Below are 17,100 nucleotides of genomic sequence, written 5' to 3'. Positions count from 1 at the left end.
CGCGCATGCGTATTGTTAATCATGATGTGCGCTTGCCTCTACGTCAACAATGGTAAGGTTGCGCGCGCAGCAAAAGTTTAGTTTGTCAGGTGCAGCGCAACGTATGAATATTAAAAAGAACACATGCAGGTTAAATATTTTGATGTCATTTCTACAACCTGAGTAGTTGGATAACTCTAGATATCATATAATATTCTCAAACGGATTATTTTGAATGATATCGTTAAATCTATTTAGGTACTTCGAAATCAAATCACTTTGATAAACATAGGTATGTAAGTCAGCAATGCACCTAAAATATGCGGGCAATATTGGAAGGACTGGTCACTTTACTTTACTAAAACCGGTTACTTTATAAGAGAATGAATTGAAAAGCGTCACTAGGCCTTTTTCATTTAAAGCACAGTAGAAAATATTATATAGTTATATTTACCTCGTTTTCACTAGGACTGAAATTCATAAATTGACCACCTTTATATTTACTCTATTGTTGATTCTCTTCTCTCTCTCTCTCTCTCTCTCTCTCTCTCTCTCTCTCTCTCTCTCTATATCCCCTCTTTTTGCCATTCACTAATCAACACTCTTTCTCCTCATATCTACCATGGCCGGTCTAATTGGCTTTAAAAATATATAAATGTTCCAGAATTGTCTTGATTTCTAAATGGTTTATATGAATATTTTTAAACGTGTCAACAAAACAAAACAAGATCACATGGCTAAACACAACCAAACGCAAAATAGGCACAGTATTTTTATCTAGATTTTTATTTATCGAAGAATGTACAAATAAATATACCCTAATTCATCAATATGATTTCAGCTCTAAAGTCTGTTATAAAGTACTGGTCTACATTTTGAGGGCCATTAATTCCTCTACTAAGTGAACCTCCTATGGAATGCTGCCTGTGGAATATCCAAACGAGCTAATATCCCGAACAATATTCATTCTCATAGCAGCATGCATGCTAATTTGTGTCCAGTGTTAATTACATCAAATTGGTCCGGGGCATGTTCGGCCCTTTTGATGCTAACGTATTTTCCCCCGCATTGTATGCACGTCAGAGGTTGGGATACCTGGTTATGTATATAGGCCAGACATAAACTTTCGTCACCCCAACCCTAACATAATCCCAATGCCCATTAAAAATTGTAGTTGAAATCAATAGAGCATAGTCCCATTTTGATTTTTTTTTTCTTTCAACGTTTTCATTCAGAGCAGCATTCCACGCACTTACACTAAATGGCATCAATATGAGCAATCTTCCTCCTACCGTATGATAATAGTTACTACATTTAAATATGTTACAAAATAAAACTTGTTCAAATTTGGCAAATGGTATTTTGGCAATGTCTCGAGTGCAAGTTATAGATATATACATACAGTATAATGAATCGTACAAAAGAAGTGTTTTAAAACTGAGATCTATTTATACAGAATGAGAGCTAGTATATATACATATCAAATACTCAAGTTTCTAAATAGTCTCTAAATGATGAAATGGTAATGTTAAAAGCGCACCTATGAAAATAGGCTATATAGTAAAGGGATAAACAAGGACAAAAATCGTGTTTTCTGCTAGCAATTCCCAAATGTTGTACTACAATGAAGCATAGGCCGTGGTAAAGCAGATATTACGCTCACTCTGGCTTAATCAAATAAAAGAAAAACATATATCAAATTTAACTTTAAGCTATACCTCAACAATTCATAAGTAGAGTACCTTCAGATGAGTATGAAATATACTGTGATACTCGAAATGACAGAAAATAATAAATTAAAAGGTTTTTACGAAAATTCCACTTGTCAAGAATACACAAGAATGTGTATTACGTTATTTTGACATTATGTCACCCAATAAAATTAAATAGAAAAATTAAAAAACATTTCCGAGCTATTTCACTATAGCTAGCTAAACCAACATACTAATGATTGTCTGCAATTTTATGATTCAATATTTCATTACGTTTTCGTACTCCTCAAGCAAATACATTGCAAAGGAAAGACAGCATGGTTTAAATTGACTTCATTTTGCCTTTTTTAAATCTTTATTATCGTACATTTTTGGTGGCGTAAAGCTTAATTATTTGTTAAATAATCACTCATGTTCAGAATGGTGGTTGAAGAGATTGCTGTTTTGTTGCACACTTTGCAATGGCCACAAATATATTGCACGGTTGTTTCCATATTTTAAGCAATTTTGTTAATTTATAATTATGTAAGAGATGGAAAGATAAATCATGATATACTCCGCCATGTCCAATACATTTGCAACCATTAAAAGTTTGAGACAAAATATGTTATTATTTCTTTAATGGTTGTTTCGGCGTGGCATAAAAATGTCATTTTGTTAACTCTTGCCAGAACTTGATATTGATATTAATATCCTTGTTAGGACGTTTTTAGCATTTTTGAGCATGAGACCTAAATTTGTGACCAGCTCCAAGGAAACATTTTTTTTATGCGCATATAGCTTATCTTTGTAACACTTATCTTTGTAACAACAATGACGTTTCATATCAAATTAAAAGATAAATGGCAATCTTAAAGAGCAAAATTGCCTACACCCATATGTAATTGCCAACAGCCCGTGTTACATTATTATTTCTGCCAACGAAGTAATTAAGAATATCGTCATTTTAGTAACAATTTTGTGGTAAATTTGGAGACACTTGACAGTGCATTTAGTGCATCATTAAACTGATTTAGTAAAAAATCAACCAAACAACAAAGTGTAAAGAATAATTATGATAAATAATTTTTAATCCTAATGAATACATTTTAGTTGACATTTTATGACTGTAAAGCATTAAGTTCCTCATTGAGAAAATCGAGAAAACTACCAATAGGGGGCAGTTCCGAGAGAGCTCCCTGGTGCAACAGGGCAGCTGCTCTGCTTTTAAAATCGGCATCATCCAGGCGGAAAGTTTTCTGCGCCAAGCAACCGGACTTCGTGCTGGCCAATGGACATGGCAGGAATGTCTTCTGAAGGTAGCTAGGATTTGACCCACCGACAGTATAGTCACTGGACCCACGGACAGCTGATTCCCAATCGGACAAGACGGACTTGTCCTGATAATGCTGGAACGGTTTCTTGTCGCATTGGTCGTAGAGGTCTCTCCGCGAGTACGCTGCAGACGACGACGGCAAATACGATGACTCGTAGTCGGTGTAAGGATGGTTACCCGTCTGTGCACCACTGACAAGCTTGACCTGTACTGCACCATTGACTATATACGACGCACAATACTCTGTCCTTGAAGGAACATGTCCTGTGCAACAGTCCATCGCGTAGCCACTTTTGCTACAATCACCAGACGTGGTGCTAGCTGTTGTCAAAGGGGTTGATGTTGTCCCCTGGTAACCTGACGCAATTGGCGACGGTGGCGGTGACGGTGGCGCCGTCACCCCACACATGGGCTCGCTAGGCATGTACTGCACGTGGTAGGAAGATTCTCCAGGGTAGGCAGATGGTGGCGATGTTTGTGGTGTTGGTGGCAGGTGATATTGGGAGCCGAAGCCTCCATGTGAAGCGATGAGAAAGTCCTCTTGCTGCATCTCTGCACTGATACGCATGGCGTGCTTCCGATACGAATCAGCATCGTACATCTCAGGAGGAAGGTGCGCAACCATCTGGTACATCGACAACGGCTGGTGCTCAAACCCGCCGTACAATGATGGATCTCCATACCCCAACTGCGGTGGGCTGTAGTAACTACTTGCCATGGCGTATGGAATGTCCGTCTGTGGCATTGTCCCAACACTCATTTGGAATCCATGATCTTCATTCATGGCATCTTCTTGAATCTTCCTCTTGGCTGAAAACACTCCATGCTCAGGGTTGTCCTGACCCTGATTATCCGATGACTGATGAAACGTTGAAGGACAAGTGCCATGTGGACTGTGCAACGACACAGAGTAGTCGTCTTTGAGCTTTGGGCCTGTCTGACTCGCTACTACGTATGTGTCGTTGCTCATCCATCTCCTCCGTGGCACACTGTCCATGTTGCTCGTACTCGTACTGCTACTGCTTGACGGTCCTGCACTGAGTTGGTCAGATTGATCCGTCGACTGCGTTGTCATGAACATCTTCAAAAGGTCCTCCTGTCCGTAACGATTCCTGGATGTAGATTCTTGGCGCAGTAACTGTATGTCTTCCTCTCTGAAATATAGATTAAAAAGAAACTTGAAGCCTCCACACACAACGCCTACATTTTGGTCAATATATTACGCTCAGGTAGAGGAGTCTTTTACATGTAGCCATTCCCTTCGGCAGAAGCCGGATGTTTAAATTGTAAAGAAGTTATTTTAAGAAACGACAGATATAAATATTTTTTGAAAATACAGTTCCAATGTTTGTCTTCTGCTTCTTCTCCTATTCTTCTTCTGCTTCTTCTTCTTCTTTTTTCTTCTTTTTTTTCTTCTTCTTCTTCTTCTTCTTCTTCTTCTTCTTCTTCTTCTTCTTCTTCTTCTTCTTCTTCTTCTTCTTCAGTTGCAGTACAGGCCACCGTCAGGTGTATTGTCGTACTGTTGAGGTGCAGCAAGTGAGAGGTTTTGCTTGGGGTTTCTTTTAAAGATCATATACAACTCAGAGACTGTGTTGTCCATAGACTCCATACAACATAATATGAAAGCACTCTGTTCTTTCTTACCTCACTGGACTGTGAGCGAAGACAAGAGAATTCTTTCGGCCATTCTTGGTGACCGCATGCCCTCTAGTGTGGAGCCATTGCCAGGTGCCATCCAGACGCATTAGGCGAAAGAACATCGTATGGACCTCATCCGTGTCTATCACTACATGGAGAGAAACGAAAGGAACCGAAAGATGGGGGGGGGGGCAAGGCGAGAGAGAGAGAGAAAAAGAGAATGACAGAGTGAGTTAGAGTTTGAGATAAAATGATGTTCACTTTTGATAACCACATTCTATTGATAACCACTGTCGTCCCTGTCCACTCATGTGAAGCATGTATGAATGTTAGCTGTTTTCATTTCTAATATTCATTTTTCCAAATAAATATATAGGCCTAAGATTTAATAGCAGAGTTAAAGATTTTGCTGCAGAATTGAAAGTGAATCATAGGACAGGGCAATAATGCGCTGTAAAGAGCTTTACAACAGGAAAGGTGGTATTAAAAAATATCAGTTATCATTTTTTATCATTTGAAGTTATTTAAAAGAAATCCTTTACAGATGCCACCACCCATATAATAAAAAAAGATCGTACTGCTTTCCACAAAAAAATATATTAATATCAAAATTTTACCTTGAATAAAGATAATACTTACATGTTTTATGGCAGACATAGACGGCTAGCAGATCGTCAGGATGAATAAGATGATACAAAGATTTGCCTTCCAGATGTGAGGAGTCTATACCAGTAATCTCACAATACCTGGTAAATAAAGGAAATAAAATAATATAAGACCATGAAGATATTGCAAAAAATACGCCAGTTTATTGATATTGTATTAACAATAATTGAGCTGAAAGCCTGAAAGATGACAATACCAAACTGAGTAGTCATGCATCCCAAGGAAAAGAAGAAAGGTTGACATGAGATTTGCTTTTAATTAAAGGTAAAGTTAAGATAGTAGTCAGGATGCAGTTTTTAAAAGGCTGCGTTAAAAGTAAGAAGGTGTATCGTGCCCTCTTAACAACAACAAAAAGAAAGATATTTATTTATCTTCTCAAGAACACTTAAACAATACATATCTAAGACCACAGCAGTTATCGATCAAAATATTATTTCAAAAAGAAAAATCTTTCTTTGTCCACTTTGTCTCCGAACGTCGTTAGCAGCCGAGGAAAGAATATTGTATTTTGATCACGAATTATTTTTGTATTACATCTACTTTTAACAAGATACAAGATAAGGCCTTTGACTTGATAGACCTTGGGCGGGTCCGACGGTAATTAAAATCTGTTCTACAATGAATCTTGAACAATGCAATTTCAAACTCGTGCATCTAATCTTTAGTGCATCATTGAATACATTGTTCATCATTTGTATAAGATTATATTCCAATCGAATCTTATTTCTTTGGAGATTTTTTTTTGGCGTTGGCTTATCGACTCCCACCGGGATGAGAGGTCGTATTTTTTGTATGAAAAACGATTGCTGTAATGATTGTTAGTTTATTGTTAATAACAAGTGAATTCATTAAATCGTACGTTTTGAAAATCAATTGCGCCAAGATATATAGGGTTTTAATGTCTCTAATTATGATGAGGTCTAAATGAAGCTGCCGACTGAGGTAGATTGCAGAATAATACGTCAGAATTAAGAATCAATTAAAGGTACGTGTGCATGAAGCAATCGTAGGACTATTGCCCACGGTGCGTCATTTTAATGATGTTTGACTGCGTAATAATAATCATAAGAAAAATAATATTAAAAATCGTGATAATAATAATAATAATGTTTTCGTACAACATATTTTAGATAAATATAAAGGAGCATTGACAGTGAGGACTATATACCTGTTCTCGACGGAGGCGACGTTGAGATCGAGGTCATGTGTTGTCCAGAATGTACCCGGCTTTGATTCTATGTCCGTATCTGCCGAGAGGAGGATGAAAGGACGAAAGGCGGCAAACAGTACCTGATGAGGAGCGTGGCCAACCCGCTGCGCGTCGGGCAGCGACTTCATCGTCCCAGTACATTGCATTTTCTATAAAATAAAACAAAATGAATTAAAGAGATCAGGTGAAAATGGGATCATTGTACATCTAATACGTTTTCATTATAAAGAACAACGGTGTCTAGGCTTTCTTTCTTATTCTCGTCTTTTCGTTTTAATCCATCTTTAGTTTGATTCTTCATTCCCATGTAATTGCTTTGTTCATCATAGTTATTAATATTACCATAGCATATAAACTCAAAAAAGTCAACCAACAGTCAAATCCTTTTATTCAAATTTCTCTTTCTAGTTCATTTCTATTCAAACCTTTCTTCTCTTTATAACAAGAAATATTATGTATTCAAAAGATAACACAAAAACATTATAATATCCAAGAGTTGACAGAAACATTATATTTAAAAAATAATGGCTGACTAAACCAATAACGTATTCTTTATTAACAAGTTGAGAATCTTACCACGAAGCCAGTGTTTGTGCCGTTGAAACATTTCATTCTGCAGAGAAATGAAATCTCGCGGCTTGCACCGGCACCCCTCAAGGGCATTGTGGTCTCAGCTCCCGACATAGCACCCTGTAATATAAACATTAAATTGTCTTGTTTCAAAAAACTCGTTTTCACGCCTAGAGAATATACTGTCTTAGAACAAAAGTTTTTAGATTCTGTCTTCATTTTCATTATCCTTAATCACAATATAGACTGAAGAACCAGGTAACGTCATTAGTGTTCATACTGTAAATGTTGTAAGACTACTTTCAACGAGAGTTAAAACCGATAGTGCTAAAGATCACAAAGATCACAGAGAATTATTTGTACAATTTCTATCAAAAATTTGTCTTCACAAAGTCCCCCATAATCATTACTTCAAATTACTATTTCTTTATCAGATTTTGGCGTTAGTTGCACGATCTGTATGCGAAATACACTCAAGTCTGAAAACAGATCCTTAAACCAAGAGTAAATTGAACTTACAACATCCACTGCTATCGATCCGTGCAGTCACTATACAACCAGGATTTAAGGTTAAGAAAATAAATAACAGCTATGGACTTTTGAGGTTATTTTATTACTTCTATACTCAAAAAAGTTTCAATGATAATGACCTAACTGCATGAATTGCCTCTGATGTGATAAACCCAATCTTCTTTTTCTTCTTTTTTCCCTCTTCCTCTTCCTACCCATTCCCCTCCTTCTTTTTCTGCCATTTCTTCTTCCTTCTCCCAATTTTCTTTTCTTCCTTCGCGTCCAATGTATTTTTTTCTTCTTCCCCCTCCTCCTCCCCTTCTTTTTTTCTATAGCAATTTATTTCACTGTGCACAACTTTAGGCTAGTAGGAGTTTTTATTTTATTACAATATAACGATTTTCTCATGATGAGAGTTGGCGTGTGTGGAACCTACCTGCATGGATTGTCTCTGGTGTGATACACCCAAGGTTTCCTCCAGAATGACGCGCAGTTCCTGGTGGTCGTCAGGATGAACGATCCCGTATATGCACCGGTGCACGAGGTCGACGTGATGAAAGCCAAGGTGACTCGACATGTTGTCTGTAGCGTAGAGGATTGTTCCATCCACCGTGATGACGAGGAGGAACCCGTCGAGTGCCTAAAAAGAGAGAAAAATATCACAAATGGAAAATTACCTTTTAACTTCATAATTATTAGCAATTATGCATGACATACTGTTTTTTTTTTAAGTGTACATATTAGAAGAAATAAATGAGAGCTATATGCTCTCTCAATCAATCAATCAATAATACTCATAGTCACATTTTTATAGCGCTTAATTCTGAGTTTCTAAGCGCTTTAAATTGTAACTGTCGACACATCGAGACATTGTGAGCAGCAGGTAGCAGTATAGTAATCTGAAGAAGTGTTAGTAGAATACTCTGCCTTTAATTCCCTATTCATTTGTCGGTAACTTGACCTAACAAAATCACTGAAATAGGAATAAGTTTATAAGATTTTTGGATAGACTTTTGTTTTGACATCATCGTCATCACTAAATCACCACCGAGACAGGTTACAAAAAGATTGTGCAAAAATCTAAAGAGGCTGGTAAAATAGGCCTATTTATCATGATAGATAATGATCAATAATATTTTAGAAACTTTAAAACATAAAGAAATCGGAAAATGAGAGATAAAGACGAAGAGAGAGAGGGAGAAAGACAGAAAAGGAAAAAGACAGAGATCGAGAGAAGGAAAGAGAAAGAGAGAGAAGGAAATAGAAAGAGAGAACAGGAAAGAGAGATAGAGAGAAGGAAAGAGAAAGAGAGAGAAGGAAAGAGACAGAGATCGAGAGAAGGAAAGAGACAGAGATCGAGAGAAGGAAAGAAAAAGAGAAAGAAGGAAAGAGAAAGAGAGAGAAGGAAAGGGAGACAGAGAATGGAAGGGGGATAAAAGAAAGAAAGAGAGAGCTAGAGAGAGAGAAAAAAAGTGGAGTGGAAAAGGAAACTCGTACTGCATGGGACGAGACTGTTTAATCATCATTACTTAATACAAAGGGAATACTGATCTAATAAACCGCCCCAAAAATCTGTCAGCATACTAAAAAGAAAAAGAAAGTAAAAACACGCTGGGAAAGCTCCAACTTATTGACTCCAGCACCGAGTTCAAATACGGTTACTTCTTGTGCACAATCATGACAATAAAATGCCGAAATTCGATAATGTGCTCCGGTAATACCCCAATCAAGAATGTATAAAATCGCTATTTACGGTTCTTAATTGCACGTGTAGCTTCTTAGCTTTCTACAAAGATCAGACCTTAGAATGACATCACAACCATATTAATTTGGCAATCCGGAGAAATTAATATCTTGACCGGGTGCCGACACGGGAATCCCATTTTTATTTAAAATGTCGACGAAATACAATACACAACGAGATATGAGGGAAATCTGTAACAAGAAAACATCACACAAAATTCCTCTAGTGACCCGTTTCCGACAATTATCGTCTAGAAGCACACTTCCTTCTTGCTAAACGTAATGTTTCACCCCCCCCCCCCCCCGACTCCTTCCTCCGCGACAACGAAGTATTTGAATGATCTAATTAATTATTATTATTTTATATATTTATTTACCTCTACAAATAGCTTGCCATAGACAAAACACGGCGTAAACAAAAGATGGCGACGCCCACTCACCCGCTTGTGACCATTTAACTTTTATTCTACAAATATCGTTCTAATCTAGATTTCCTAGGACCAATCGTAAGCAATTTGTGTTATTTCCGTTATTTTAATTGTTGAGACAATTATCAGTGACATGAAATAGCTACGCTTCCCGTCTCCTTTCTGAATGGGTAACACGGAACTGCATGATCTTGTCTGTTTAGTCCCGTGCCATTTAGAACTGCGTAGTGTTTATATGAAACCCTTGATTGGACGTCGCTGCTGTTTAGCGTACGACTACGAAGTGTGACTTTTTGCAGAGAGCAATAAGGGAACAAACATGGTGTATGCTTTCATCATCCACACGCTACCTCCTGATACATGTCGGGTGCTGTTTTCTTGCACATTCGGACTGGAAGATGCCGGGGTTGACGACCATCGAATCGAGAACGAGGGCGATGTCACGGAAATGAGAACACTTCGGAAAGAACAGATGGCACTAGTGGCGCGTCAAGTTCAATCAGAATTCTCCTTCCAGAAAGCAGTGTCGGAGCGAGTAACCTACAGTGATGGCTTAAGCAGTGGTCAGGAGGACTGGATGCGAGATGCAGAGCTGGGGATGTTCCGACTAGCAGCCGGCGATCCCTTTAAGACAGAGAAAATCGCCGTCTGGTTAGGAGCGGGAAAGACAGGATTTATCCTTGTTTGTGAGACACATGAAAATCGTCTGCAGGTGGAGAATCAATTGCGTTTGTTGGTGAAGAATTTGCAGGAGCATGTGAAGGCAGTACGTCAACCAATTGAAGTGCTTGAGAAGGGGGACCGTGTTATGGCAGTTCTTCATCATTTCTTGCCGTCTGGACGCATTATATTCATGAACCATGCTTTAATTAAACAAACTGAGAAGGAACTTGATATTGCATTACGGATGAAATGAAGAACTATCACTTCTGTCATTTTTTTTCTTCTCCAAAACGAAGATATAATTGAAACATTGCATCATGGTTTAGAATGTTAGCTTATCTCCCTCCCCCCCCCCTCTTTTTTATTATAAAATTTCATGTATAAGAAGAGTATGATTTTTTTTTACTTTGATACAAGGTGTCTCAGCATATGCCATTTATTGTCTTTTTACTGTTCATTTTTAATTTTCTTGTTATTTAAAGTAAAACTAAAGTGTTTGCAAGTCATGCATTGTAAAAGCTTGGATGTTTTGATGAGCAGGCATCCCTGAGTTCATTCATTTCATTTACAGTCAATGTTTTGTTCATTTGGTTTACAAATAATACAATATTGTAATGTAAAATATACAGTCATAATCAATTGTGTGATAACTGACAGTATAAAGTCCAATAGAATTGTCTCTTTTACATTCATGAATTTTCAATTATATATATAATTATATAGATGTCTAGCTTAGCTACATAGTTTATCAAACATGTCAAGCCTGTATAAGGGCTGTAAAGAGTACAGCACATGTAGTGTAAACGTAATTCTCTTAACCACAGGGTTTGAACACACTGTTCTTTTATTGTTACATATGGAATTCATTATGCAATGACCTGGTAGAGATTATGCCAATAAAAAAATGTGTATGTTTGTTTTACCGCTTTAGGTTCTACAGTATGGGCAAAATCTAAATCATGTGCAGGTACATATAGACATGGCAGTCTGATCCTGAAATATATGTACAATGTTGAGTCTATCAGAATAGGCCTAATTGTATTCTCATAGAAGATGATTATGTGACATTATCTTAATTGCCTTTCACCTTAGCCACATGCAGTTGCCATCGATAGATACAATGAGGTAGATTTAATTATTATTATGGTTACATGTTTTGTCATCAATATTGAATACATGTTGTTGTACATGTGTTCTACTCATGTTACATGAATAAAGGGTGATATACTTTTAGAATTTGTCATCACGGATTGTTATCTTGCTTTCCATCGAAAGATGTCTGTATACGGTGTATGTATCAACAGCACCCAGGCACGTTGAGTGTGTGTGGTTTATTTTTAACAAGGGAGTGGGCGGCCGGGCCTGTTTAAAGAATCAAAGTCTGAAATGGGCATTTGTCTATCAGATTAATCTAGCAAACATCAACCAAAGAGCTGCATATCCTTTTTTCATCTGTCTCTCCCCACTCTATTTGCCTCTCTATCTCTATCTCTCTCTCTCTCTCTCTCTCTCCTCTCTCTCCCTCTATCTCTGTATCTATCTATCTCTCCCCCTCAACTATAACTGCCTCTCTCTTTCTCTATATAATTATCTTTATCTTTATCAATCTCTACATATCTATCTCCTATGATTGTCCTCTTATGTCGCTCTCTCTGTCATTTTATCTCTCTGTATCTCTGTCCGTTTCTCTTCCATCTCCCCCCCTCTCTCTCTCTCTCTCTCTCTCTCTCTCTCTCCCTTCCTCCCTCCCTCTCTCTCTCTCTCTCTTTCTCTCATTTTGTCTGTCTCTCTATCTCTCACCCCCTCAATTCACGATGACGGTGTTAAAAAGGCCACTACCCTTGACGTCTTGTGTACATTGTGGGAGATTTTCTCGAGTGTTTTCGACGCGAACTGAATGAGAATTGGTAAAAACATCCGACTCGTCTTAAACAAACTGTTAGATATGACGGCTAGCTCAAGAAGGTTTGAGAGTTTGACCAGACCTGAGTTACACTATTGACCCATATTCGGTATCTGAGATGTAAAGATAAGGACGAATAACGAGGAAAATCTAGTAGAAAGGGGTGAGAAGACAAGGAGAGAGGGTGAGAGAGAGAGAGATAGAGAGAGAGAGAGAGAGAGAGAGAGAGAGAGAGAGAGAGAGAGAGAGAGAGAGAGAGAGAAAGTTGATAGCAAAGAGACAGAAAGGCAGATAAAGAGAGGAACTGAGAAAACTTTAGAAATTAAGATTTACAGAAAAAGATGTGTCGGGGTCTTTGAAAAAAGTTATTAACGAGAGAAATAATGACGGTAGAGATATGAATTGTGATGTCAAACGTTAAGTTTGACAAATTAGAAATATGAGTTGAGAACAACTTGTTATTTTTTAAGAGAATGACAAGACGCTGAAAAAAGAGCTTCCGGGAATAACCAAAAGGAATTGTATTCTTCAGTGATATATATATGTATATATATATATATATATATATATATATATATATATATATATATATACCTCATTTCCTAAAAGAGTTTTTTAAAAATCAAACAAGATTGTTTCTGAAATAGGGGATGCATTGGCGGAGATTTTCGTTTTAAGAGAATGACAAGACGCTGAGAAAAGAGGTTCGTAATAATCAGAAAATAATTGTATACTTCTGTGATATATGTTTATACCTCATTTCCAAGAGAGTTTAAACAAAATCAAAAGGCTACTCCCCCCCCCCCCCCCCCGCACACACACACCTTTATTATTATGCTACAATATCTATCCTGGGCACACCCTTACCTCCAGAGATAATTGCGTCTCTAGCTGACCTTCCAGTCGACTGGTTGGTAGCGGAGAGCCATCGGCAGAGATGGGCTGTTCTCCGGGAAACTCTTCCTTGATAATGCTGCCATCGGGTAGTTCAATTGTAGCCGCATCGGACGATGGTTGGAGTGACTCGAGGCCCGCAGCTATTTGAAATGAAAAGAAATAAAGAGATGGGGCAGGGGGTTCAGGTATTTGATATTTACTCTTTGATGGAATGATATTTGATGTTTGTTTAACGTACATCCCTGATGAATAGAATGAACGCATAATATAGTAATTTGTATGTTATTTCTGTTTCTGCCCCCATCAAGCCCTTCAAACGTAGGGAAGAAAATAAAAACAGTCAAGTTGAGCTACTGCTGATTATCGATGAATGATTGAATTTTGATTTTTCATGAGTACTGGGTAAGCAATTACATCATTGAAGTATATTTTTAATACTAATCTTATATCTCGAAACCCCATCAGTATACTATTCCCATCTTCCAAAGATGGAGAAAAAAAAATTGTGGATTGTGCGCCATAAATACAAGACTCCTGAAAGTTGCGAAATGCTTTATTGAATTAATAACAATTAAGTCGTTTCGATATATACAGCACAAGACAAGTCTCACATAACTGTTCTTTACTTTATACACCAATTCAACAAATGAAACAGTTAGTCACAATAGAATATGAAATGATTATTGTGATAACAACGTAATAGGAGAGGAACCTGTTAATGCACTTTTTCTCGCGCCGATGATAGAACGTGTACTTTTGAAGCCCATTTTCTTTCAATTAAAGATGAAAAGGAAAAAACGGGTGATATTAAATATGGCGAGATTTGCGTTTAGATGGTGGGAAGCTATCCGTCCCTGAAGCCATCGGGTTCTTAACTAAACCCTCCTCCTTGCGGCGGCGACTCAAGGAGCTCTATATTATCATCCATCGCTTCTCCGGGATAGCCCGAAATCATATTTGGTTTGCGTCAAAAATCAGGGGCATAGGAAGGTGGTTAGGGCTTAGGGGGGTTGGTCTTATGACGATACAGATACATGCGATAAGATCATCCTCAACTTTTAGCGTCATAATTTCTAGATCTTAGGTATGGGTATATAAGGAGTAATTTCTATATTTCAAATGAACATATTACAAACGTTACTAAGTCCATGTAGTGTGGAGTGCATAGAGTGTATCGGATATACATACACATATTTTCAGCAACACCGTATGAGAATAATTAATTAAACATACACAACATGCACCGTGTCCTTGGTTCGTTTGCTTCTTTGTATTTTTGAAGTATGTACTCATCTAATGCATCCCCTCATTTGCATAATTATACTGATGTGATATTCTATTTCTATCTAAGGACGACGATGAGAGTTATTCGATGAGTTTTATTTCATTTCATTTTAGTTCATTTCATTGCATTGATTTTTTTGTTTTTATTTCCAAAAAATAATATCATAATAATCAATACTTTGCAAAATGTTACCAAAATGTTATTACACTTGAAATAGAGAAAATCAGTACAAAAATGAACACCCTTGGAAAGTAGAATAATCGCAAATAAAACCTGATCTACAAGTATTTTCTGTGGAAATGGAGTGTCTAATTTACTTACAGGGAGGAGCTACACCCTGCCAACACCCATTCTCTGCGCCTTGCTTTTTGATTAATCAACACTCTAAAATGGGAAATAAGAAATGATACCTACAGAGAAAAAGACCGGAAACTTAGCCCAGGGAAATGGCCCACTTTGCTCGCCATTGTTGTTATCCCGACCAAGAAGGAATCCCCTTTCAGAATAGAGTATTAATATAGCAAGCCCGTGATTGGTTTCTGATACACCCGATGGTGTAGAGTAAGGCGCCATTTTGGAATGAGGTAAAATGAATGATCGCACCTCTTTTCGATCAAAAGCACACAGATTCTATTGTTTACAAATAAACTTTAGTATCAATCTTGAACTAATGCATTTTAAGCCAGATGTATCTCACTAAGTTTCTGTACTATATAGGTAAGTATCTGTTTAAAAACAAATATAATAATTTTTGACCTTCCCATCACTTTATATTTCTTCGAAAAAGAAGAGTAAAAAGAAATAAACCGATCTAATCTATTATTGTTTACCAAAACAGTCAAAGCGTACATACACGCATGAATTATATAAATACCATTCTCGAACGTTTGTCGAAGAACTTTTTTGTTTGTTAATCCTGTTTTTTCTTTTATTTTTTTCTTCAATTGTATGTAACATGGATTTATCTTTTTTGTAATTCATTTTTTTTTCTTTGTAGATAATATGTAATTGTTATTGATGTTCTTTTTTGTAAAGCTGTCTTCTTTTGTGGCTGAAGGTAGGTTTTTTTTTATACCGTATTGAAATAAAACAAACAAACGAAGTTATGAAAAACAGAATAGAATAAAACATGTCGATTTTTTGGGTGTTATTCTTAAAGTACACATAGTGATGATTTAAAGCACTCGATTGTTTTGTAATTAGGTATATCATAACTACAGTGTGTTTGCAAGATATTTGCAGTAAGAAAAGCAACATACTATAAATTCTATACATCTCCACAAGCTTTAACTTGTGGTAAAATAATTCGATAAGTGAATATATTTGTCCTTTCCAGAAAATGAGAAACAATAACACCGCGAGTTGTGCTGGTGAACACAAACATGAAATTAATGCTCCGGAATGGAGGCGATAATTATATCTGACCTTCTTTTTTTAGCACATAATTGGTGCAGTTTTGTGGCCTGATTATTTTCAATTAATGTGATTATTGTCACTTTTTAATCCCGAGTGGATGTCTATCGTCATGACTTTTATCGAGGTAATCGCTAATCATTATGAAAATGATAAGGCATTGGAGTCAGACACGTGAGAAAGGGGACATTGGATATCCGTTCCCCCACCTCTCGATCAGTATGATATTGCAAAATAAAACACGATAAGAGCTTAAGTTTTTGTATCGTCGCTTCCTACATGTGATTTTAGAATGGGTTTCACGTTGATCATATAGATAAAATAGATGATATTAGTTTCAAAATATAATATTGAGTGTAGGTAAGTCTTGCGGTATTAGATTCTCTGGGTAATATGTGTACATGCATTTCCAATATACATTGCAGTACAACACTCGGCTTATCAATCTTGTAAACACGTAGATGAAATAGAAAGAAGATTTCTGTCCTTACAAATACGTGAATATTGAATACTTGAATACTTGGTAGCCATGTCCACGTTAGGCACTGCATATTTTCATATAAAAACGATGTCCATCTCTCCCCACCCCCCCCCCCCATCCCCCTTAATACTAAGGAACCAGTAAACGCCCCAGATTTACAAGGGTGTATGACGGTACAGAGCGGCATATAATTGCTTAATATTGCATCAAATCAAAACAAATCTCGTAAAAACAAAGGAAAGGAAGAGTAATATTTACATTTGACTGAAGTGGTCGACAAGGTTGCTGTATCATATCCACATCCATCAATTCGTGCTGTAATTAAGGAGGGTAATAACCTTTGCAGTTTGTGATTGTAATCTATTTTTACCAATTTAAATTTCAGCATCATTTAAAATGTACATGTTTGTAACAGAGAAATTCTGGATTTTCGTATTTTATCATTTAAACATGTCCTCCCCCCCCCCCCCCGAAAACGGCACATTGGTATGGGGTATTTGATAAGTAAGAAATTATTTGATGTTTTTACATTAAGGTTGTAGTGAAAGGACTAGCGGGTAAAAGAGAGAACAAACAGAAAGGAACAGAGACAGAGACAGAAAAAAAAACGAAGAAGAAGAACAATAAAAAGAAGAAAGAAAAGGCGAAGGAATAAAACAGAAAAAGAAAGAAAGAGAGGAAAGAAAG

General features: G+C 37.0%; 1 protein-coding gene across 1 annotated transcript; it reads right to left on the bottom strand.

The window, feature by feature from the left end:
* Window positions 1-740: 740 nt before the first annotated feature.
* LOC100893459 (single-minded homolog 2) lies at window positions 741-16,854 on the bottom strand. The gene is made up of 8 exons (XM_030993003.1): window positions 16,672-16,854; window positions 13,205-13,374; window positions 8,037-8,240; window positions 7,097-7,210; window positions 6,479-6,669; window positions 5,284-5,390; window positions 4,651-4,792; window positions 741-4,160 (listed from the first exon to the last, which is right to left on the bottom strand). The coding sequence occupies exons 1-8, from the start codon at window positions 16,802-16,804 to the stop codon at window positions 2,792-2,794; spliced, it is 2,430 nt and encodes an 809-aa protein (XP_030848863.1). The 5' UTR covers window positions 16,805-16,854; the 3' UTR covers window positions 741-2,791.
* Between the last annotated feature and the right edge of the window lie 246 nt (window positions 16,855-17,100).

The sequence above is a fragment of the Strongylocentrotus purpuratus genome, unplaced genomic scaffold (genome assembly GCF_000002235.5).
Source record: "Strongylocentrotus purpuratus isolate Spur 01 unplaced genomic scaffold, Spur_5.0 spur5_contig_847, whole genome shotgun sequence".
NCBI classification, from domain to species: Eukaryota; Metazoa; Echinodermata; class Echinoidea; order Camarodonta; family Strongylocentrotidae; genus Strongylocentrotus; species Strongylocentrotus purpuratus.
The sequence above is the reverse complement of the archived record's forward strand: the minus strand, read 5'-3'. Positions and strand labels throughout refer to the sequence as shown.

Coding starts and splice junctions, on each gene's coding strand:
- LOC100893459 (XM_030993003.1), bottom strand. CDS start 16,804: ATGATGCTGAAATTTAAATTGGTAAAAATAGATTACAATCACAAACTG. Junction 13,375..16,671: donor GTCGACCACTTCAGTCAAAT/GTAAATATTACT, acceptor CATTTCAAATAG/CTGCGGGCCTCGAGTCACTC. Junction 4,793..5,283: donor CTATGTCTGCCATAAAACAT/GTAAGTATTATC, acceptor CTCTCCATGTAG/TGATAGACACGGATGAGGTC.